The sequence below is a fragment of the Eupeodes corollae genome, chromosome 3, assembly GCF_945859685.1.
Source record: "Eupeodes corollae chromosome 3, idEupCoro1.1, whole genome shotgun sequence".
NCBI lineage: Eukaryota > Metazoa > Arthropoda > Insecta > Diptera > Syrphidae > Eupeodes > Eupeodes corollae.
The window spans coordinates 103,694,064-103,719,412 of NC_079149.1; the positions used below are offsets into that span (position 1 = coordinate 103,694,064).

A 25,349-nucleotide genomic window follows, 5' to 3' on the forward strand; every position below is an offset into this window, starting at 1 on the left:
TGTCTTCAGTAATTTATTACCAAAGTGCTTCATTGTTTAGAATTATTATAAAATTATCACTCCTTTAACATTTTTTATATTTTCAATACCTAATTAAATTCCCTTAACGACTTGCATACTTACAAAATTTAAATTGTCCAAATGATAAAATAGATTTTTTTTTCTAATTATACGTTATAACAGATATCGTAAAAAATGGTGAATAATGTAAAAAAAAATTATATAAATTGATTTATTTTTTCTAAAGAAGTTTATTCAAAGTTGTTAGGTCTTATAATTAAACACAAATGTACTTTATATGCATAACAATAATAATTGTTGTTATTCAATTGTTGTATAAAGTTGTACTTGTTCTTGTTCATGAATTATTAGATTATAATTTGTTGGTGTTGTTGTTGAAATTATTAGAAATATATGAGATTTTATCAGCAAATAAAAAACACAACTGGAAAAGATTTATTATTATCCGGGCAAATAAAAAAAAATAATATTAAAACTAGCCAATTAAAGAAACACCGATAAAACTTTAAGTGTAGGTAGATATGTAGGTTGGCAGTTACAATAAATTATATATTAACAGGGTTTGAGTATACATATGTACAATGCACACACGCCCTTAACATTTAAAAAAAAGAATTAATTTATTCTTGTTTCAATAAAAAATGGAATAAATATAAAATGTATTTTTAGAATTTGATTAAATTCAATTGAAATTAAATTCAAGACAGTAACCTATCTACTAAAATTTGACGTGCAAAGTTAGACAATTCCTTGTTAGATATAAACTTCAATTCAAAGTTTATTGAGAAAAATAACCGGTTAGACTTCAATTGTTGTATGAAAGGAGTCAAAATATCAAGCTTAATTGGTTTTTAACGTGTAGCAATAAAACAATTTCATGACTGTTTTTATTTTTGGTGAAATAATTTGAGATAAAAGTTTACTTAAGAATCAATAGATACTTTACAGTGAATGTAAATTTGCCGGATATTTAACTTATATGAACTTTCAAAATTCCTGAAGTCATCTTCCAGAGTCAATTTCGAATAGGTTTAGGCAGATTATTTTCAGTTTGCCTTTGAAGATTTTTCTTCTGCAAGCACCTCTCTTCTTATTTCTCCTAACACTCAAAAATACAGTCTTCTACATTATTTAATTTTTGACGTGACAATATTTTAAAAACTAAATGAATATTTTAGTGCTGGCCCTGATCTTATACCATATGTTACATTGGGAAAATGTGTGTCTTATGTTATTCATCCATTGTTTCTTCTTTTCAAAAAATTTCTGAAATGTTATAATTTCCCTAATCTTTCGAAAAATTAATACCTGATGTCCATAAAAAAGGCTTAATTACAAAATATCGCCTTATAGCGAAATTGTCTGCTATTCCTTAATTGTTTGAATCTCTTGTCTGTGACAGTTTTTTTTAATGTTCTTTTGTAATATTTAAAAATCAACATCTGTCTTTGAAAAATATCTACCATCATTATTTTGATACAATTCCTTACTTTTTTGTAAGATGCATTCGAAAAACACTCTCAAGTCGATTGCGGCTTTACAGACTTAAGCAAGACATTTAACAAAATAAATTCAGTAAAATTGGACTTAACGACCGTTTTGTTGTGTTAATTTCGTAATATCTTAAAGTTCGATATTTTAGTTCAGGAGCAACCCTTCATGTCAATTTTAAATCAATTTTGGTGTACCTCAAGGGAGTAACCATGGTCCATTGCTATTTACTTCATTTATTACTGATTTTCCTTCTATTTCAAATAAATTTTATATCGCAAATCTATTCAGATGATCGTAAAATGTTTCGATTTTTTTTTCAATTTTGGCAATGGTTCAATAAAATACTTTTATTTTTCAAATAAAAATCTGAAGCTTTGTTGAAAAAAAAATCCGAAAATAATATCTTATTTGACTGGAAATGTAACCATATTCAAAAATATCAACATTTTAAAATGTAAAAAAGGAGTACTAATTTTTGTTTCCTTTGACACTTTGACGAAAAAAACGTGCAAAAAAAACTTAAATATTAAGAACAAAATAACATTTGCTAAAACAAAAAAACTGAGGACCAGAAAATCTGTGAAAATTCGCAACTTCTTAAATACCATATCAATGGTAAAATAACGAAATTTTGAAGTATTTTTGTTTTAATTTCAAATAAAGTTAAAATTCAGCTTGCGCCCTTATTTGTACAAGGTCTTCAACTATTACCTTAGGAACTTTTATATAAAACGAATCATTCAGGCTCAATATTTTACATTTTTGAAAACCTCTGTAACTACTAAACGCTTGCTCGTAGAAAAGAAACCAGTTTTTAGTATATTTTAGTATTAACAGAGTTAAGCTAAAATTTAATATTTTAGGATTTGACGTCCGAGCGTTTTAAAAAAAAAATACGGACATTTTTGAGGAAAAACTTCAACAATTTTTCATAAATTTAAATAGTTGACTTCATAACGTTTATATTAATTATATTAAAAAAAAAACATATATTTCGGCTTAATACGACGAAAAGTTGACTATTCTTTAGGTTGCATCAGTTGATATTTGACACTTGCAAAAAGAGTAAGCCTTTTAGGAACAACAACTCTACCTAAGTTACCTTTACCTGAGAAAAATAACCGGTTAGACTTAAATTCCTATATGAAAGGAGTCAAAATATCAAGCTTAATTGGTTTTTAACGTTTAGCAATAAAACAATTTCATAATTCTTTGCGCGGTCAAATGATTTCTTAGAAAACTTATAACAATGAATATTTGCTTTAAGATCCATTTATCCGTTAATAGGAAATGCAAAATTTAAAGGTTATCCAGCTAGTATGGCCTTTCAAAATTGTTCAAGCCATCTTCCAGTGAAAATTTCGAACATGTTTGTAAATTATTTTAAGACTGCCTTTGAAGATTTTCTTCTTCTGTAAGCACCTCTTCTTTTTTTTCTCCTAACACACAAGAATAACGTCATTTTACATTTTATCAATATTTATCAATGCATTTTTCGATTTCTGACACAAGCATTTTTAAGCTTGTCTCTTCTTGTCGATAAGTTTCTGAAAGTTCCCTGATCTTTGAAATTGTTTATACCTAACGCCAGTTCATAAGAAAAGTGTCTAAAGATTGTACGATCTAGCGTCCTATAGCGAAATTGTCTGCTAAATTGTTTGAATCCCTTGTCTGTGATATAATTTCTTTTAATTGTTCCTCTGTTACATGTCAAAGTTCTTGGGTTTTTGAAAAAAAATCCTTCAAGTCACTTGCATCTTTACAGACTTAAGCGTTGAATTTGACGTAATAAGTCATGAAATTGGAGTTAGCGAAATCTGGAGTAACCTTTCATGTCAATTGAAAGTAAATTCTGGTGTACCTCAAGAGAGTCACTTTGGTCCATAGCAGTTTATTTTTTTTTATTTGATGTACCTTCTGTTTTAAATAATTCTTTATCGCTAGTTTTTTAAGATGATGTTAAAATCATTCGAAGTATCAAAGATTGTAAATAGCTACAAGAAAATTTAAAACAATTTTTAGAATAGGTTAATAATTGATTGTTGATTTTAAATATTGAAGAATGTAAGACAATGTGTTTTTGAATTCGTCACGTTTGAATATAGAATGAAGTTTTTCTGATCTCGATCTAATGTTAACTTTACTGATCAGAATAATTGTATTATAAACAAATCTAACAAAAGTGAACCATACATTGTTTAAATTCTGTTTGTTTGGCCAATTTTTGAATACTCTTGAATTGTATGGTCGCCATTATATTCCGTTCACATTGATAGAATATTCAAAATTAAACATTTGTCTTCTTATTTTTTCCCTTCTTAAAAGGCATTTTTTACCTCCAAACAATCAAAGACTCTCAGCTTCTTTTTCATATTTGAGGAAACAGACAGAGAATTCAAAATGGTTTTTTAGAACGACAAGTGTCTTAAAGTAAAAAAAAATGTTCCTTGAAAACTTTCAAAACACTTTCTCGACTGTTATTCGGCCCATAGCATTTTTAAGCAATGTTTGGAAATAACAGTTTCAACCAGCTGAAATGTAATTCAACAAATTCTGAACAAAAAAAATTGTAATTTATTGAATATTACAGAAAAATGATGTCAAGCCGCAAAATTGTTAATTGACTGATGTGATGCGTGTTGAATTAGTGTTAGCGTTAAGTTTATAGCTTTTAGTCTTCATCAATAAATATTCTATCTAACACTGAAAGAATTTTTTAAATTGCACCTTCAGTTCCTGAGAATAGCGCATTCCAACAAGCAAACAAACAAACAAGCAAACTCTTCAGCTTTGAAATATAGTTTATTAGTTTTGCTAAATTTTACAGAAATTATTGTATTTGAAGTACAGTACAGCCTCGCTAGTCCGGACACTCGCTAGCCCGGACACTTCAGTAGTCCGGACACCTCTATGTTTCGGGCACTTTCAAAAGTTTACCTCTGCAGTCCGGACAGCCTATTAAAATGCTTATGTACAATACACATACATATATTATTTGTCTCTGTTTCTTGAAAAAAACGTTTTTTCATACGATTACGGGGAAGCCCCTTCTAGTTTTGTCGCTTGTAGTTGGCTCTGGAATCAAAACATTTTAATAGTTGCAAATTTACTCATTGGAAGTTTACATTTGTAGTCGTTGATTTTTCATGCTCTGTTACATTTCATCGTGAGCTTTCTTTAAGGATAAGGCAAATTTTTGTTGTAATTTGAATTTCTTATTGAAAACATAAGTTATTACTTGTTATGGCTTCTACAAAGAAAAGGAAGCATGCTACTTTGAAACTTTCTGAAAAATGTAAAATATTGGATGATATTGAAACTGGAAAATCAGTCAGTCAAGTAGCAAAAATTTTCAAAGTCTCAAAGTCAACTGTTTTTGATATAAAAATGATAAGGATGAAAATTCGGAAATTTGTATATAAAACATTCGAAGGATCAGGTAAGCTTACAAAAGGTCTTAAATTTAAGGTCTAAGATCATTTAACAATTGCTTTAAGTGCAGAGAAAAATTATCAGACAAGGTGAACACCCAGCGGTAGAAGAAGCATTGATGACATGGTTCATCCAACAAAGAAATCATCATGTGCCAATTTCAACAGATATGATTCAATCCAAAGCCAAATTCTTTTACAAAGAGATGACAGGTAAGGAAGATTTTGCAGCAAGTTCTGGTTGGTTGGAAAAATTTAAATTGCGACATGGAATTCGAGACCTTAAGTGGCGAAAAAGTATCCAGTATCAAGAAAAAAATTTAAAACTGATTCAAGAAATGAACATAAGTGAAGAACAGTTATATAATGCTAATGAGTCAGCTGCCTTTTGGAGGGTTCTTCCGGGGACGACATGGGTTCATGCGAATAAAAAATCTGCTCCTGGCAGATTTTTATTGAAAGATCGCGTTACTTTTATGCCATGTTCTAACGCTGCAGGAACTCATAAGTTACCCCTCTTAGTTATCGGAAAATCAGTTAATCCGAGGGTTTTTAAAAAAGTTAATCTTCCAGTAGCTACCAAAAAAAGGCTGGATGTCTACAACGATTTTTTTTGATTGGTTTAAGAATAATTTTATTCCAAGTGTGAAAAAGTTTTTGTCAGAGATTGACATCCTAAAGAAGACGGAATAAACTTTGATCCGAACTTCAGAGTCTTATTCTTACCGCCTAATTGTACAGCAATATTGCAGCCGATGGATCAAAATTTAATTCAGAATATAAAGGTAGCATATAGAAAGCAGCTATTGACCCACATTCTACTGGAAGATGATAAAAACATTGCAGCTGTCTTAAAAAAATTCAATGTGCGAGATGCTGTTTACTTCTTAGATTCGGCTTGGAAAGGTATCGGAGAGAAAAATATTAAAAAGAGTTGGTCAATATTAGAAGACCTTATACCACTTTCACAGTTACGAAAACAAATTGACTCGGATTCTTCGCTTTCTGATTTAAATAGAATTCAATCCATGATAAGAATAATTCATCCACATATGAAATCAATAAATGGGCAACTGTTCAAAATGAAGTCTCCTACGACTTTTCTGATAATGACATTATTCAGTCCGCTTTATAAATCCAAAAATGTTAAAGCTGAAGAAGAAGACAGTGAAGATGAAAATGTAAACAAAGAATTTTCGAACATTTCAAACAATGAAGCAAGGAAGATATTTGCCAAGGGCAATCAGTGGGCCGAACAAAATAATGCACCTCAAATGGATATCCTTTTCCTAAAGAGGTTACGCGAAAAAGCTGAAAAGATGTTTTTAGATAAAGCGTTCCAACCAAAAATTAACACGTGCTTTTCTACTCTTTAAAAAAAATTATAATAAAATTATGTGTATTTGTACTTCTGTTTGTAATAAAAAGGTTTTGAAAAGTTTTCGCTTGTCCATTGTATTTAATTTTTTCTCACGGTAGAGACCTTATGTGTCCGGACTAGCGAGGCTGTACTGTATTTTTATTTAAAAAAAAAAAAAAACAGAATACAAGTATTGAATTCAATTTCTTAATTTATATGTATTTAAATTAAACCATACACCGATTATGAAACATTCTTTATAAGTGCTAGGCTAGTATTAGTCTTAGCGTTATGTTTATAGCCTTTAGTCTTTATCAATAAATATTCTATTAAACACTGAAAGAATTTTTCAAATTGGACCAGCAGTTCCTGAGAATAGCACATTCAAACAAGCAAACAAACAAACAAGCAAACTCTTCAGCTTTGCAATATTGTTTATTATTTTTGCTAAGTTTTACAGAAATGTTTGTATGACTATTTGAAATCATTTTATTTAAAAACAACAGAATAAAAGTATTAAATTTAATTTCTTAATTTATATGTATTTAAATTAAACTATACAATTTAACAGTTTTTTTCCGTCACTCAAATAACCGGATTCGACTGTAAATTTACATGAAATTTATGAAAGTATGTATAAGAAAACAAATACAAAAACACCTACGACCTGTCTGTGATTATTATCTATTAAGTCAACCCCTACCTAGGTCACGTTTCCTTCTACCTGCATATCTACCTAAATATTTTTGTCGGCTTATAGTTCAAAATCAATTCAAATAACATTAAATATCGATTAATAATCTTTTTTTTTTTAAATTATTTATTAATTTAAGGAAAGTAAAAAAATCCAAGAATTCCTTTAAACATTTGAATAAACTTCTTTAAAATTAATTTGTTAATAATAAATACAAATATAAAATATTTAATAATACTTACGTATAAATGCAATGCAATTTCGGTAAATATTTTTGTTGTTGGTTTTGTTTTGTTAATTTATCCAAACTATCCACAAACAATTTTGTTGTTTTATTCAAAATTGATCCATGCTCGAAAAACAACGTATTTTCAAATACTTATGATTTTTTTCAATATTATTTCTCTTTCTCAGTCCTCTCGAAGTTCGTAGATTTTTCTTTTTTTTTAATTTGTTTATTAAAACACTTTTATTTTATTTTGTAAATTATTGAATTTAATTCATATTTTTCTCTTTGCTTTTAAACTTCACGTTTTTCTAATAAGACAAAGATACAAATTCTTTTTTAATTTTTTTTTGTATCTCGTTTTATTTTCTTTTTTTAATTCATGAATCACTAAATATTATATTTTATTTTTTGTTTGATTAAATTATTGGTATTTATTTATTCCGATTGATATTTTTATTTATTGTTATAAATTTGAAGAAGAAGACGACGAAGAACTACAAGGCATAGATATTAATTATTGAACAGTAAAAAATAGTTAAGATATTTTTTGAGGATAGTGAATTAGGATGTGTGTTTTAATTATATTCCAATTGGAGATATTTTTTTTTTAAATATTAAAAAGAAAAACTTATTTCTTCCACATCACCACTTCTTTCAATTAAAATTTCTTTCCACCATCAATCGAAGAAGAAAAAAAAACAAACCAAAGGCGAAAAAGATATAAAAATATACGAGTATAGGAAGAAAAGACACACTTTAGATTGAATATCTTTTGGAAAATCAAATTAGAGTTCGAAGGCGGTTTGGGTTCTCGGGGGTAACACAGAATAAAAAAAAGACGAACACACGAAAAACGAAACACGAACGAAAAACCAAAAAATTCTTTAAGAGGAATTTCTTTCACTTTTAACTTGAAGATAAACCCTCTAAGACCTTTATACGAATCGAAGTAGAAGTCGAGTAGGTAGGTTAAGTTGGGTTGGGAAGTATCTAAAGATATATACTTTTTAGTTTTACTTTCTTTTATCAAAATTGATGAAAAAGAAAAAATATTTATTATTATTTCAATTTCACTGAATAGATACGCGGTTTTTAGACAATCATTTATTTTAAAGATACTTTTTTCCAGTAGAAAGATATTTTTTGATGTTGGTTGGTGTTTGGTGTTGTTGTTGTGTGTTTTGTTTAACAAGAGGAAACCACTACAATAATTCTACTACCAAAAAAGAATAAAAGATAGATTGATGAGAATCTTTTTCTTTTTTGGATTTGATTTTTGTAAAAACTCACAGATACCGGATTTGAATATTTCTTTTGAATTCTTTCTTTCGATTGAAAGATACAATTGATTATTATTATGGTTGGTTTTGGTTTTGGTAGCGAGTCGACACGACCGATCTATCTATCAAAAAATTATGATAGATGGATATAAATTATTTATTTCTTTCTTTTTATATTTTTCTTCAATTTTTTTCTAAATTTGATTTTTAAGACAACGACGAATGTTGGGAAACACAGAAAATCAAAAAAATAACAAAACAAAATATATGGAGAAACACAAAAACGAAATGAGAATCGCGCATACAAGATTGTCGATTAACCATTCAGTTTGAATGTTAGAATCGGACTATTTCTCACTCAGATACTCAGTTACTGAGAAACTCTCACTCGTCTTGAATAGGCTTGTTGTAGGTTGTAGGTTGTGTAGCTTGTCGGTCTCCGCGGTTTCCTCACCTACGTCGTCGCTTCATCGATGGTGTTTCGAGCTCCTTCGGTGGTGTTTCGGTTTCGGTTCGATTTCGAGTTGGTTAAAAAGATTCAGATACAAATTTTGTGTGTTGGATTGGATGGCGATGATGTGTTGTCTTTTGCTTTGCCTTCACTCGTATTCGACGACGTTAATTCCAATTTCCACTCCGAAACTCTACAAAAAGATACATAATTTTCCCACCCAGAAATACCTCCACTTGATTACTCCGAATGGGATGGGAATGGGATTCATTCGATTCGACTTCTCGAATTGAGTTTGAGTTAAATTTTAGAAAAAGAATCTACAGAGAGAGAGAAAAATGTATCTTTGTGGTTGGTTAAGTGTGTATTTTTGAGAATGGAGTGAGATTTCCAGAAAGGGGAAAAATGTTTATCGCAATTTCGCGCAGATTTGAATTTTTGAGATACAATAGTATCTTTTATCCATTTCTCCATTTTTCATGTATAATCACTCAAAATTTTGTATCTTTGAGTTTGTTTTTTCTTCAATTTGAGTGAGGTTTAGGGAATTTTCTGATATTTGTCGTTTTTTTTTTGTCTTTCTATTTTCTAATCGAAGCGGATGTTTTTGATGCGGGCGTATCTTTTAGATTCCACTCTTTTTTGTCATCATCGTTCTCATTCTCGTTGTGTGGTGTGGTTTTGGGCTCGTTCGTATAATGATGTGCATAGAGAAACTTCCAGATGTATATTTGTATATGTATGTATGGTTTGACTTTGCGCATCGGCAAACAAGAAAACATAACAAATTGTTTTACTATTTTTTGTTGTTGTTTATTTTGTTGCTTTTTCAAATGTTCCTATACCGAGTTTCAAGACCCGAGAATCGAGACCGACATCCAGAGCGCACACACCCTTCTTTTAAAGGTTTTTTTTTATGTTTTTACGATACGATACGAATACGATACAAATGTTACGAAGAACATAATACAAAAGCAACTAAATGATGTGTAGGGGAATGTGAAATGAGAATAACGAAAAATTTCACCAGCTCAAAAACAAAAACAACAAGAAACAGTAACTCAAATGACAAGTGGAATGTATCTTCTGGGCTGAGAGAAAGATTTATTATCTGATTTGTATCTATTCAAATGTTACAAAAACACAGGGTGACCCATCGTTATCGGATAACCACAAAAATATTCGAACATTTAATTTTATTCAAGATCAATTTCCACTTTTAAAAAATTCAATTCATCATGTTGCAATGTGTTCTATTTTAAAATTTGAAAATTGTGTTAAAAACTCTGTATTTTTGTCTTATTTTTGATTTCAACAAAGGAGATTTCGTTGCACTCAACAATTACCTTCAGTCCATTGACTGGACGGATGATCTTTCCGGTTTATCACTTCAAGGTGCGTTTAAAAAGTGTATAGATATTTTTTCGGTTAGCTTAAGACAATAAATTCCAAAAAGGAAATAAAGGGTGATTTTTTTGAGGTTAGGATTTTCATGCATTAGTATTTGACAGATCACGCGGGATTTCAGACATGGTGTCAAAGAGAAAGATGCTCAGTATGCTTTGACATTTCATCATGAATCATGAATGATCTGCCACAACGTCGAATTTTCAGTGAATGGGCCCTATTATTTATTTAATCCGTTAATTATCTAACGTTAATATAAACTTATAGCTATTTACATAATTTTGAATTTAAAATTTTAATTAATATAGAAATAAATAAAAAATCTTTCTTTAAATTGTTTGCTTTTAACATTGTCATTAACAGATGAAATTAAATTATAAAATTTATTGAAGACTGAAATCAATTGGTTTAAGGGGCTATTCATACCATAGTTAGTTCTGCTAAAGATCGGACATAAAGGTATCTGTCTTTTTATGCTAGTTGGGCTATAGCTAAAATTTAGACGATTCAGAGCTGTTGCGGATATAATAGAACCATTAATTAATTTTAAAATAAAACAAAATTGGAGATATTGTCTATGTTGTGAAAGTGTAGGGAGCTTTATTAGCAAAAGAATAAGGAGGTGGTGTAAATATTTGGGAAAACGGAAGAAAACGAAGACAAAAACGCATAAATCTTTTTTGGATACTTTCAAGTCTGTCAATATGGACTGAATAGTATGGTGCCCATATAACACAGCCGTATTCAAGTATTGGCCTTACAAATGATACATAAAGAAGTTTTAAGACGTATGGGTCACGAAAGTCACGAGAAAAACGTTTAATAAAACCTAGAATTTTGTTAGCTTTTTTAACTATAAAGTTATAATGGTCACAGAACGTTAATTTACTGTCACGAATAACACCTAAATCAGAGAAAACGGAAAGCTTACAAAGGGAGGAAGAATCTAATAAATAGTTATAATCTATAATTGTCTTTTTGCGTGTAAAACACATAGTTTTACATTTGTCAATATTCAATAAAAGTCGGTTTGTATTGCACCATTCCCTAAAACTATGAAGATCTTCTTGAAGCTGTGAGCAGTCATTAATTGAACTAATAGATTTGAAAATTTTAATGTCATCAGCGTATATTAAAACAGAGGAGTTTTTTATAACGGATGTTATGTCATTTATATATAAGATAAATAATAAAGGACCTAAATGGCTACCCTGTGGAACACCAGAGTTGACGTAAAATTGGTCGGAGAATTCATTTCTGAATATAACGCTATAACTTCGGTTCTTGAGATAAGACGCGATCCACGTCAAGAATTTGTCGTTAAACCTTAAGGCCTTAAGTTTATGGACTAAAGTCTTGTGACACAATTTGTCAAAGGCTTTGCTGAAATCTGTGAATACGCAATCTACTTGTTTACGATCTTCGAAAGAGTCAAGGCAGAAAGAAGTGAAGTGAAGTAGGTTTGTAATTGTTGATTTATTCTGGACGAAACCATGTTGATTTTCACATACAATTGAATTACAATTAAAGGATAATATCTTACAGATAATGGACTCGAATAGTTTGGGAATAACGGAAAGTTTGGCAATCGGCCGGTAATTCGTTATTTCATTCTTAGACCCTTTTTTATGAATCGGAGTTATAAATGCACTTTTCCATAATAGTGGGAAAACTGAGCTTCTAAGAGATTCATTGAACAAAACAAACAGAGGGTACGATAAATGAGACACACATTTTTTTAAAACACATGATGGTACTCCATCAGGACCAGGGTGAAAACAGTCATCAAGTTCTGAGACACAACGAACAATTGAATCCTCACATATTGTCAAGTCAAGTGAGTTAAGGTGAGGATAATTTTGGGCTGGAAAGAACGAATCGGAAATCTGAAAAGAAGAAGGTACGTCGAAAGCATCTTTGAAGAAATTAGCAAACATATTTGAAATTATTTGGGAGTCATGACTTGTTGTGTTATTGAAAGACATAGAGATTGGGTAACCGTCAGTTTTTCTTTTACTTTTCACGAAATCCCAGAAGTTTTTCGGGGTCTGTTTCAATTCATTTTCAATTTTTATAATATAGTCAGAGTATAGAATATTGGAGTAGTCAAATCCTGAAGTCTTCTTCTGCTCTAGTTTTACTAAATTTTAGCCATGCCTTATTTCTTTTATTTTTTAAGTTTTTTAATTGAGTGTCAAACCATGGTGGAGTTTTAGATTTATAGCGAGATTTCCGAAATGGCGTAGTTTCATAAAAACAGTTAAAAATAATACTATAAAAATTTAGACACATGTCATCAATATTACGATTTAGGAGCAGTTGATTCCAGTCAACATTAAACAATAAGTTAGTTAGTTCATTAAAGTTACATTTTTTAAAATTGAATTCAAGTTTTTCATTTGATGTATTAGGGATATTGCACACATTTATATTCAGTGATATATTTAAAGCTAGAAAAGTTGGCAGAAAATCTGCTTTTTCATCGACAAATTTTGTTCAGCGATGAGGCTCATTTCTGGTAGAATGGCTACGTAAATAAGCAAAATTGCCGCATTTGGAGTCAAGAGCAACCAGAAGCCGTTCAAGAACTACCCATGCATCCCGAAAAATGCACTGTTTGGTTTGTACGCTGGTGGAATCATTGGACCGTATTTTTTCAAAGATGCTGTTGGACGCAACGTTACGGTGAATGGCGATCGCTATCGTTCAATGCTAACAAACTTTTTGTTGCCAAAAATGGAAGAACTGAACTTGGTTGACATGTGGTTTCAACAAGATGGCGCTACATGCCACACAGCTCGCGATTCTATGGCTATTTTGAGGGAAAACTTCGGAGAACAATTCATCTCAAGGAATGGACCGGTAAGTTGGCCACCACGATCATGCAATTTGACGCCTTTAGACTATTTTTTGTGGGGCTACGTCAAGTCTAAAGACTACACAAAAAAGCCAGCAAGAAATTCGGGCTATTCCGGCCGAAATGCTCGAAAAAGTTACCCAAAATTGGACTTTCCGAATGGACCACCTAAGACGCAGCCGCGGTCAACATTTAAATGAAATTATCTTCAAAAAGTAAATGTCATGGACCAATCTAACGTTTCAAATAAAGAATCGATGAGATTTTGCAAATTGTATGCGTTTTTTTTTTTTTAAAGTTCTCAAGTTCTTAAAAAATCGCCGTTTATTTGAAATCATTTAAAACACCTTGGTCTGATAAACGATTAATTAATTTATAAAATGTTAAGAATAATGCTTTTAACAAATTTAGAAAATCAAATTCAGATGCTGACAGAAAGCGTTTCTGGCGATTTCGTAAAGAAAATGATTTTCTAGACAAGTATTTGAACAAGCAATACATATTAAACATCCAAAGCCGTATTTCTTTCGTTATTAGAGAAACACAAAACAAGGGTTAAATTAAATTAAATATTAATAATATTCAAAGATGGAACAAAATTAAGACAAGTTGATATGGAAAACAATCTATATTTTAATATTTTAACCATTTTAACAACACCTTATAACAACTTTTCGTAATTAATTTTAACGGCAATTTCAAATACAAAAAATTGTAATTGATCATTTTTCCATCTCAATTACAAGTACATAATTGTAATTCTCGTTCTTGTGAAATAATAAATGGAAAAAGCAATCGTTACTTTTATTTTCAATTAAATTTACTTAATTAATTTGTTTTATTACATATAATTTAAAAAAAAAATGCTCAAGTTTATTAAATTTATAAAATGCTGTTTAAATGGTAGACATGTGCATTCAAGAGGACACTAGCGTCCACAGGTTTTTCTCAAAACCACCTCTGTCTATCAACTCCTACTCTCACCTCCCCGCGGTGAACATCGGGTGCCTAGTACCTCAACTAGAGATTGGGTTCCAACCCCTGTGGAAAGTTGTTGGGGGCAGCAAACGAGAGAGGGGGGGAGAGGTGTTTCCACTAAGGCAAATCTCCTTATCCAGGCGGCAGCGGACGAATTCTCGAGATGGAATCAACGGTGGCGTCTACAGTTCCAGCAAGATTAAACTACATAGTGAACACATTATAGGGCTTCTTCGACATATTCGAAGCCCAGGCCTGTGAGGAGCAGTTTATCCGGCTCCCCTTCCTTGGAGTTATATTAAGGATCCGGCCTCCAGGTTGGGGGTTGTGCCTCGGGGTGACTTCCTGGCCACGTAAAAATACCTTTAGTTGCGAAGCACCAACAAGTCTCGGATACGGACGGATTCACTGTTGACAACCCACGCAAACGAAATAAGGACAACGTACTTCGGATATGTACGTGGAATGTTAGGTCCCTTAACAGACCACGTGCAGCCGAACAACTAGCGGAAGTCCTAAACTGCTGCAAGGCAGATATTACAGCCATCCAAGAAGTGCGAGGCATGGACCGGGCAAACGCAAACTAAAAGACTGCGATATCTACTACGGCGACTGCTACCGAGAACAAAGACAGTGTCTATTTGGGTGTAGATTTTTTGTTGGAACTAGGCAAAAAGTCTTGAGTTTCAACAGTGTGAGCGAGCACATCACGACAATCCGCATCAAGGCTAAATTCGCCAACATAAGCCTAATATGCGCACATGCCTCAACAGAGGAGAAAAATGAAGATACCAACGACATATTCTTCGAGCTCTTGGACAAGACATATAAGCAGTGCCCTGGCTATGACATTAAAATTGTCTTGGGAGGTTTTAATGCCAAGCTAGGAAGAGAAGATATCTTTGGTGGCATAATCGGGAGATACAGCCTGCACGACACCACCTCCGACAACGGATTCAGGCTGGTCGATTTCGCTGGGAGGCGAGACGTTCTGGTAGCTATTACGCAGTTTACGCATCTTAATATCCATAAGGGGACATGAAAATCTCCTAACAGCATTGCGATCGACGCACGACACTTTTCTAGTATCCAGGATATCCGAAAATTCCGAGAGGCCAACATTGACTCAGACCACTACCTCGTTGTAGCCAAGGTACGTCTACGGATATCCCGATCCAAGCCAAAACAAGGAAGTACTGTGAGAAGATTCGACGTTAGACGGTTACAATCGCAAGAGACTGCCATGTTCTTTTCCGATCGAGTCTCTAATAACCTCTTAAGGAGTCCTATGCTGGCTGCATTAAGCATTGAAAACCAGTGGCAGCATTGCCTTGCAGCCATCAGAGATGCCGCCTCTGAAGTGCTAGGTTTCACACGGCCACCACAGCGAAACCCCTGGTTTCCCGACCAATGCCGGCAAGCGCACGCAGCGAAACAAGAGGCATCCAAAACGGCGCTGCACAGAAGGACTAGAGCTGCTAGCGAGCTCTACGAGTAGAAGAGGAGAGAAGAACACCGGGTTCTTAGATGGAAAAAAAGAGAGCAAGAGAAGCGCGCGATTGAGGAGATAGAGGGATGTCACAACAAAAATGAGGTTCGTAAATTATACCAAAAGGTAAGAAAAACCTGCCAAGGGTACCAGCCACGAACCGAAGCCTGTAAGGACGATCAGGGGAACATTGTAGTGGAACTGCAGCCTTTGTTGAGAATATGGAAAGACCACTTCTCCAAATTATATAACGGCGATGACGAAACGAATTCCACTGTAAGGAAGAAAGAAACACTAAACGTCGACAACGCAGATCAACATTTCCGCCTAACCGACCTTGACGAAGTGAAGATAGCTATATCTAAACTTAAGTCAAACAAAGCTGCTGGAGCTGACGGCATCGCTGCCGAACTATTCAAAGCAGCAGGCGAAGACTTGGTAGGGTGCATGCACCAACTCATCTGCAAAATATGGTCGGAAGAAAGCATGCCCGAGCCCGATGAGTGGAATCTCAGCATAGTGTGCCCGATACATAAGAAAGAAGACCCTCTAAATTGCACCAACTACAGAGGCATCAGTCTCTTAACATTGCATTTAAGATCCTCTCTGCCGTATTATGTAAACGTCTGAAACCGTTCGTCATAAACCTGATAGGTCCTTATCAGTGTGGCTGAAGACCAGGAAAGTATATTATCGACCAAATATTCACACTACGGCAGATCTTGGAAAAAACCCAGGAGCTTTAAACCGATACCCACCACCTCTTTATCGATTTTAAAGCGGCTATAGGGAAGAGCTCTACCGAGCAATGCCTAGTTTTGGCATCCCTGTCAAACTTATCCGCTTGTGCGGAATGACGATGGAGAATGCACGCTGCTCTATCAAGGTCGGAAAAGGTCTCACCGATGCATTTGATGTCAAAAAAGGTTTTAGACAAGGCGATGCACTGTCGTGGGACTTCTTCAACATCGTTCTGGAAATAACTGTGCAAAACTCAACCGCCAACACTAAAAGCACAATCTTCCAAAGGTCCATCCTATAACTCGGATACGCAGATGATATTGACATAGATGTAAGATCAAACCGTGATGTCAGTGAAGCGTTTTTGAGCATTGCGAAGGAAGCGAAGAAGGTGATCAAGTGAAGGCCAGACCAAGTATATGCTGTGATCAAAAAGGGACATTGAACAACGACGAAGTCTTGGACAAGACGTCACCATGGACAGCTATATTTTTGTGGTAGTTGAGGACCTTGTCGACCTAAGCACCGTTATAAACACAGACAACGACACCAGCGCTGAAATCAAACGAAGAATAACTCTTGCAAATCGCTGCTTCTTTGGACTTAGAAGGCAATTGAGAAGTAAAGTCCTCTCTCGAGCATCTAAAATCACCATCTATGAAACACTCATCATCCCAGTTCTCGTTTATGGCGCTGAGGCCTGGACCCTGTCAAAGAAAGATAAGAGCGTCTTAGGATGCTTCGAGAGAAAAATTCTTCGGGTGATTTTTGGTCCCGTAGGCATAGATGGAGAATGTAGGAGAAGATACAACGACGAACTGTACGGGCTGTACAGCGACAATGACCTAATTAGCAGAATTAAAGTCCAACGGCTTAGATGGCTGGGTCATGTAGAGCGAATGGACATCAACGCTGTTATTTATATTTGAAAGTTGAAATTTCCATTTGAAAGTTAAAAATCTATACAAGATGCTGTCTTTGACAACGCTCAGTAAAGAAAGTAAGCACGATAAATAAAATAACAAAATATTTTACGGATTTTAAAATTAAAACATTTTTAAATATAAAGCTAAAAGTAGTTTTACTTACAGAATGTTTTGTACGTGTCAATAATTTTTGAACTCTTACCTGAAAAGAAAAAAAAGTTTTTGTAAGTAAAATACTAAACAAGTTCATTTTTGAAATATTATAACAGACGATATAAACCAGGCTTATAAAAGAATGCAATCTTTTGGGAATGCAATATTTTATGTTCTTAATATAAAGATTGCATTCATTTAATTCCCTTAAAAATGGGGACCTAACATTTTGCAATCCCTAAACCTAAAAGAATGCAACAATTTCGTCTCTAATCATTTCCTTGTAATCAATTGACACGTCATGCAATTCTTGCATTTACTTAGAGCCTTTGCAATCTCTTAAAGTCTGTTCGTTCTTTTGAAATTGTTGCATTTACTTGAAGGTTTTGTTTTTTGAGAATTTTTTGCATTCCTTATTATTTTGAGCTTATCTTAGAATCTTAGAAATGTATGTATCTCATTTAAGAGATTTCCGTTAGTAGAAAAAGGTCTTATGTTTATTTTTATGAGTTAAAGTAAAAATTGTTGTGCTATGAATCTGTATATTTAAATGTTTTTTCTTAATGAGTCAAAGAGTTCCAAGTCCTGGCACTGTGTTACCGCCAAAACAACCTCGGTTCTTTTTTTTCAAAGGGATATACTACCTTTATTATGTAGACACAGTGTGAGCACTAGGAAAAGATGAGAGGGGTTGAAAGGAGATGTCGGTGCACATTGGTTTTGAATTCCTGAATATTGCAATAGCTGGGAAAGACAGAGTGTGGCAAGATCATTCCACATTCGCATAGTACGGCTGAAGAACGAATCTCTGTACTTGACAGTACGACCGAAGTTGGGCTCGAGGGTATACTGATGAGCATACCTAGAAGCGCGGGTATTACGGCTAAATTCGCTAGAGAATAGTCTGTTAAAATAACGGTATAAAAGAATGAGACAAGAAACTTTACGACGATGTTCGAGTGACGTAATCATCGTAATCGTAATAAGTTACTGGAGCACCAGCCCAGATATTGGAGTTATACTCAAGCTTTGAACGTATATAAGTCTTGTAAATAACAACCAGACTAGAGGGGGCGATAAACTTCTTGCATTCGCGACATCGCGTATGTGATCATTCCACAAAAGGTGATTGGTGATACACATACCTAGAATATCGAGATGTTCAGTTTCCTCGATGCAAGTGCCATTTATGTATAATGGCAGGGAGGTATATTTCGCTTTAACGATACAAGACAGCATTGCGTTTTCGAAGCATTAAATTCTACGCGGTTTTTTATTCCCCATTGTACAATGCTGTTTAGGTCGGAATTTAATGAGCTTATCATATTTTGTCGTTGCAGTTCCACATCCGAAGAAGAGGGGTGTGAATCTGAAAACGAATATGAATAGCTAAGAGTACTATCGTCAGCGAAACAATGTATTGGATTAGAAGTTGCAGACAAGAGATCCTTAATAAAAATGAGAAAGACTGTTGGAGATAAAACAGAGCCCTGAGGCACACCAGCATTTATTTTGTGGTTTTCAGACTTGAATCCATCCAATACAACTTGTATTGAACGATTCGAAAGGTTATTACCAATCCAATGAAGCAGGGATTCATGAGAACTGAAAGCACGCATTTTTGATAAGAGAGTTTGATGCCAAACCCTATCCAATGCTTTTGAAATATCAAGTGCAATAATCCTACTTTCTCCAAAACTATGTAATAATTTCTTGAGCTGATAATTAATCAGATTTTCATTGACCATGGAAAGAAGGGACGTAAGTGCAATCGATCGGTAATTAGAGGGTGAGGAAGATTCGCCTGTTTTGGGAATAGGCTGGACAAATGCGGTTTTTCATCCGCTCGTAACGAGACCTGAGGAGTAGGACAGATGAAAAAGCTTACGCATTGGTTTTGCCAGTGATGAAGAACACCTCTTCAGAACAATAGCCGGGATAATATCCGGACCAGCAGACTTATGTATGTTAAGATTTTTCGAGTGCGAAAAAAGATTTGCCTCATAGAATCATTACCTCGCTTAGGTGCAGGCGGAAGCATAACACTCACTGGCATCGTTGAATTGGCGGCGAACTGCCTAGCAAAGAGATTTGCTTTTTCTAAAGAGCTAACAAATGGAGTGTCATTCACAACGAGCGTAGGAACCGAGGAAGAGGAAGAATTCCTCATATTTTTTACAAATGACCAAAAGTTTTTACTGCCTTTGGGACATTGCAGAATTTTTTGCCGTAATTTTTGGTCTTGTAAAAATTTGGTCCTTCGAATATTGGCGTTGCAGGCCTTCCTGGCTTGCTTAAACTTATTCCGGTTTTCCTCAGTTGGATTGGCTTTAAACGCATCGAACCATGCGTTTTCCTTAGGTCTGATGCTTTTAAACATATTCGTGATGAAAGTTCTCATACCCAGGAGAATCAAACTTGTGGTCATATCAGCGCTGGCGTCAGTGTCACTATCGAGGAAGTGTAGTGACCAGTAATTATTGAGACCGTTCCAGTTGGCTTTCTCGTATTGCCAAACATTTAACTTAGGAGCTCTTTCTTTAACTGGAGAGTTCGTACACGAGAAATTTGCTGACATGACACAATGGTCAGATGTGCCTAGAGGAGATAGAATACTAATGGTGTACTTACCATGGTCAGAGGTAAGAAACAAGTCAAGAGTATTTTCTGCTCGACCTACCATGTCCGATATTCAAGTAGGCCCGTTGACCAGCTGAGTTAGGTGGCTTAACTAAGCGAAGATCTCAGATCACACTCCTTCTGGTGTTGACTGGCCCGAATGTTGAAGCCATGAAGAATTAAGTACATTGAAATCACCCGTAACAACGATTTCAGGGCGAAGATAGGAGGAAACAATTCTTTGGATGGAATCAGACAAAGCATCAAAGTCAAGAGAAGTTGACACTCTGTCTAGATTGGGGCTTCGATAAAGGAAGCAATAGTGAAACAAAAACCAAAACAGACAAAAATTTTAAGAAAAATATTTCTAAGTTGAACCACAGTATGCTATTGACCATCAATGACCAACTTAACCAACTCCACAGTGACACTAGTACAGACGATGAATTCACTGACGAGACGTACATATCTTCAACAAGACAGTCTTAGAAAAAAACTCACTGGGACGCGGAACAACGCAATGTAATTCTTTCTACTCTGTGGGTTACAATAAATGAAATGCTTTACTTAGCTTACAAAGATGAACTTATCATTAAAATAGATCCTGAAAGTAAATATCAAAATATCAAACAAATGCACTCTCCTCCAAATCCTGAACTAGTTCAATAGCTTAATTAAAAAAAAATATCTGTTAATATCGGAGACAAAAAAGTGGCACTAAAACTGAACCCAAAAATCAGACCAAAATCGAAACCGAAAAAATGGCAGAAAATTAAAATGGGGTATGCATAAGATTTTTTAACACATTTTTCAGCAACTTCGATTATAATACTTCAACCCGAGGTTTGAACTAGTATCACCAAAAAATCGTAAATAAAATCATCATTTGAGTTTAATTAGTCAAATGACAAACCTGAAAATCATCACTTTCTTAACTTGGATAAAGGAATTCCCATGACTGATTTCAAAATTTCCTGTTGACTCAGCGGTTGCAACAATATATTAAGGATTCAACCATTCTGATTCCTATGACGACAAATCTACACTCTCAACATTTTAGGAGAGCTTCATTGAGAAAGGCTAAAGGTTATAGAACATCACGCTAAGACTACCATCATCAATAAAAAATGTTCAAAATTGATGATTTTTTTTTCCGTTTTGAGTATGCGTTGCGCAAAAAACGGTTAAAGTTTTGCCAAACTAATGTATGACAAAAATGTCTACCTTTAATAGTTCCGTGACAGCTTATATCTATCTTTTCTTAACTTGGCTCACTATTACTATTACAAATTGGTTATAAAAATAAAGTAGGTGAATAATGCACTAATTTTAGTTTTATAAGTATAACGTAAATTATTTTTGTGCACACGAAATCTACCTACGAGTCTTAATATTACTAAGACATTCTATTTTTTTTGTGTGTTCATCTTAAAATTCAAATCCTTTCAATTCAAGTGAATTTAAGTATCTACAGAATTCCACATTCGTATTTAAGCTGCTATAGAAGAAAATTTCCTATCATCCAAAACAATAATAAGAAAAATCCAAGACACGTGTACGTCGTCGTCGTCTTCGTATCTTGGTTTCGTTTTGTTCTCGTAGATAGATCAGTTTTATTGCAAAATGAAGGTGCACACGTATACAAATAATCCCAGCTTATGCATTCCTCGCTCTTTTCCATCATCTGTTCCATCATTTAGCTAACAATGCCCTCAGCTCTAGCTCCAGCTCCAGCTACAGCTCCACAACGCTATGCATACCATCCGTATCCCATCCGCGCACCAAAAGACCCTCTTTATCCCATCTAACCAAAGAAGTTGCCAATAAAGTATGTTGGGCTCTATATTATATGAATGTATGTTTGTATCTAAGTGTGGTTTGTGTGTATATGTATGGAAAAAAGATACTCGACTCCATCTCCATCTATTGACTTTTCCCGAATGGAATGCGAGGAAGTTTTGTACATTTCTTATTGTCCTCATTCGCTCTGTACCAGTTGCCTTCCGTCTCCCCCTGATGGTTATATGCCACCACTTCACACACAACTCAACCCCAATAATCCACTCCTTGGTTTCCCTTTTTTCCACAAAACCTGCCATTGCCAGTACCACTGCACCGCTGCGGCGCTGTTGTCGCCACATTTATCGATTTTTCTCTACGTTTGCGAGAGTTTTACGATGGAGAGTAGGTTGTCAAATGTATACACCATACCTAGATAGATAGATATAGATGTTAATGGAATGGTACGAAACTGATGGATTGTATTCCCAAAGAATCCAATAGAGATGCACCATCAGCCAGTAACCAGCAGCACCATATAACCATAACCACATACTCCAAACTCCGTACTCCTAACTCTACTTCAACTCAAATCAAATACAAAAGTCATTGTAGAACGTGAATCCACCACAGATGACTATCATAGTTATAGTTGTTTGAGAATCATGAGAATGGCAACTCTGTACATACAACAACAACAATAACAACTCTAACAATCAAAAACCAAAACCAAAAACCAATCCGAATGCAAACACCACTATCAGAAATAATTTTCTGCAAAAAGGAAAATGGCAAAAAAAAGAAATAAACAGAACATGAAAATGAGCAAAACCAAACAAAACTTCTCCAAGATGAGAAAGGGAAAAAATGGCATAATAAAAGGAAAATGCAGAGGAAAATGAACAATAACAAAGAAAACAAAACAACAACCAAAAAAGAATACATAGAACAACAACAACAAAGAAACTTATTATACCAAATACCAAGTCCAATGAAAGGAACTGCAAAAGTAGAAATTCACCAGCTGGTGAATATGTCAAATTGACATTTAAATTTGACAGATATTTAAATTTTTTTGAAAACCTTGCAAATAATTGATTTTAGGAATATGTGGACAAACATTCCAGAATTTTTGCTTTAATTATCCTAAAATACAAACTTCTTTGACATTATGATAGTTTCTGTTTGACAATCGTAAGCAAATCATCTTCCTGAATTTTGTAGTTTCTCACGTCAAACGTCACAATATTAAATCAATATTTCCAACAACATTTAGAGTTTTCAAAAATGTGACCTTAAACTTTTCATTTGGTAATATTGTGTTACTTGTCAATTATTTGTTTCGTGTATAATTTATTTTTACTAAGTTTTAGCTCCCAAATTAGTTTTTTTTTGGTTGTGTTAATATCTATTCAAAATATAAGATGTTTTTCAATTCATGGATTTTTGCCGTTTGCGTTTGCGGTCGACTGTGAGCAAACGCGGCACCCATCTTGCGGAAAGCTTTCTCATGCCCAAGTGATCATTCAGAATTGAAACCACTGAGCCATGCGAGGTCCCTAATGCTTCCACAATCTCTCGCACTTTCAATCTTCGCTCGGCCAACACCATCTCGTGAATTTGTTCGATTGTTTCAGGTGTAGACATCTCAACTAGACGTCTAGGACGTTCGGCATCAACCACTTTTTTACCATTGAAATCGATGGTGCAGTGTCCCCATAGTATTTATCAAGCTTAGCCTTGGTCTCGGTAATGTTTTTTTTCGCAAGAAATAATGCTTAATAAGCACACGAAATTCACTTTTTCCCATTTTCTCCTCAAATTAGTGGGTAGTCTGATAAAAATAGCTGCCAAACACAAACTAACTGACGCAGCAAGTTAAAATTTGTACAGGAGTCAACTGACAGATGCTTGTTGACAGGAGCAGTGTTGCTGTTTCAGTAAAGAGGTCAGAAATTCAAAAAGTCAAGGACTTATTGACCCACCCTCGTAAAATAGAAAAAAAAATATCGTCATTCTTATTTGGTTTTCCATTGGTAAAATAAACAAATTTATTTTTGATCTAGATTTTTGAAAGCACAAATGTTAACTGCTTTTTCATTCCATGATGCATAATTAATTTATTTAGTTTTGATTTAAGATCAAACCTGCAGATCATAAATTAAGATTAAAAGAACAATGCAAAAGTTAAAACTTAGTGACTCTCTGCACGCCTTCAATGCTTTGAATATCACTTTTTCACTATTTTTGTAGTAATTTGACAATTATTTTGACGTATTTAGAAAATTTTTTCAAAAAAGCCTTAAGACCGTAGTTTTTCTGAAAAAAAAGAAATACAAAAAAACAATTTATTTTATCGGTGTAAAAATTCAAGATTTTTAGACCGATTGTAATCGTTTGCGATCTCAGCCATTATTTATGAGAATTTAGCAGTTCATGGTTTGACATCTCCGTTGGAAGAGTAAAGTAACATAAGCCAATTTTAACAAAAAAAAAAAAACAAAAAATTTGCAGAAAAAATAGTTGGTTTTGCAATCAAAACCTTTTTTATGGTTCATACAAACATTCAATTCTATAATTCTCGATTTGATTTTATAAAATAAAGAACCGATTTTGAAAATTTGAATTATGTCACAAAAAAAATTCACTATATTTTGAAATATAGCATTATATTTTTTTTTGGTTGCATGTCAAGTTTCTCAAATTTCCTGAGCAACAAAATATCAAAAGAAAAAAATCGGTGAAAAAATTCAGATTTTTTTTAGAAAAATTAAGGTTTTTCAGAAAATTTTCGATCCCTCGTCTTTTACTTTTATACTTTTTTAACACATATTATGGGTGCCAACCAACCGAAATGAATGTATGAATCAGAATTGGGTTTCACGTACAGCCGCTACTTGTAAACTTTATCGACAATATAAAACCTCATGTTTTACATGCAGTAGTTCAAATATTTTCAATATCTTACTTACATAGTTTCGAAAAATCATCATTATTATTGTCACTTTTTGCGAAAATGATTTTAATGATGATGCTCATGTTTAGGAACACGACCTTTGTATTAGTGTTGCCAGAATTACTATTATGTGAGTCTTACCAATATTTTTTTAAGCTTTATATGATAGGGAGGAACTAAAAACTTTTCGACAGTTTTAAAATTCTCCTTAATTCTTAAAAAACAAATACAATGTGTATCCTTATTTTATTCAGAGAAAGTGATTTCTATTATACGTAGAAGGTATTTTAAGTTTACTGAAAGTAAAACCTTATAAAATTAATTTTACAATATATGGAAAGTGATAAAATCACTAAATTCATTTTTCAAAAAATAGTTCCTTAAATTATTAATTCTTCTACTTTTAACTGCGTGCTTCATTCCCTCAGGAGTGTTGAAAGTGGAAGAATGTTTTTTTGAGGACATTTTTTTCAGCAAATTAGTA

General features: G+C 33.5%; 2 protein-coding genes across 3 annotated transcripts in view; both read right to left on the reverse strand.

Annotated features, from left to right (window-relative positions):
* LOC129948957 (fibronectin type-III domain-containing protein 3A) overlaps positions 1–10,212 on the reverse strand; it is a 249,002-nt gene extending 238,790 nt beyond the window's left edge. Inside the window, exons 1-2 of one of the 2 annotated variants that reach the window (XM_056060117.1) lie at positions 8,520–10,212; positions 7,243–7,723 (exon numbers count right to left, since the gene is read on the reverse strand). The gene's annotated coding sequence lies outside the window, so the exon portion shown is untranslated. Of the gene's footprint in view, positions 1–7,242 lie in introns of both variants that reach the window. The other variant, XM_056060118.1, reaches the window with a different exon arrangement.
* A 7,037-nt stretch (positions 10,213–17,249) lies between these two features.
* Positions 17,250–25,349, reverse strand: part of LOC129948958 (putative mediator of RNA polymerase II transcription subunit 29) — a 207,471-nt gene continuing 199,371 nt past the window's right edge. The window contains exon 3 of the mRNA XM_056060119.1: positions 17,250–17,560. Within this exon, the coding sequence (XP_055916094.1) occupies positions 17,514–17,560 (47 nt within the window). The 3' untranslated portion in view covers positions 17,250–17,513. The remainder of the gene's footprint in view (positions 17,561–25,349) is intronic.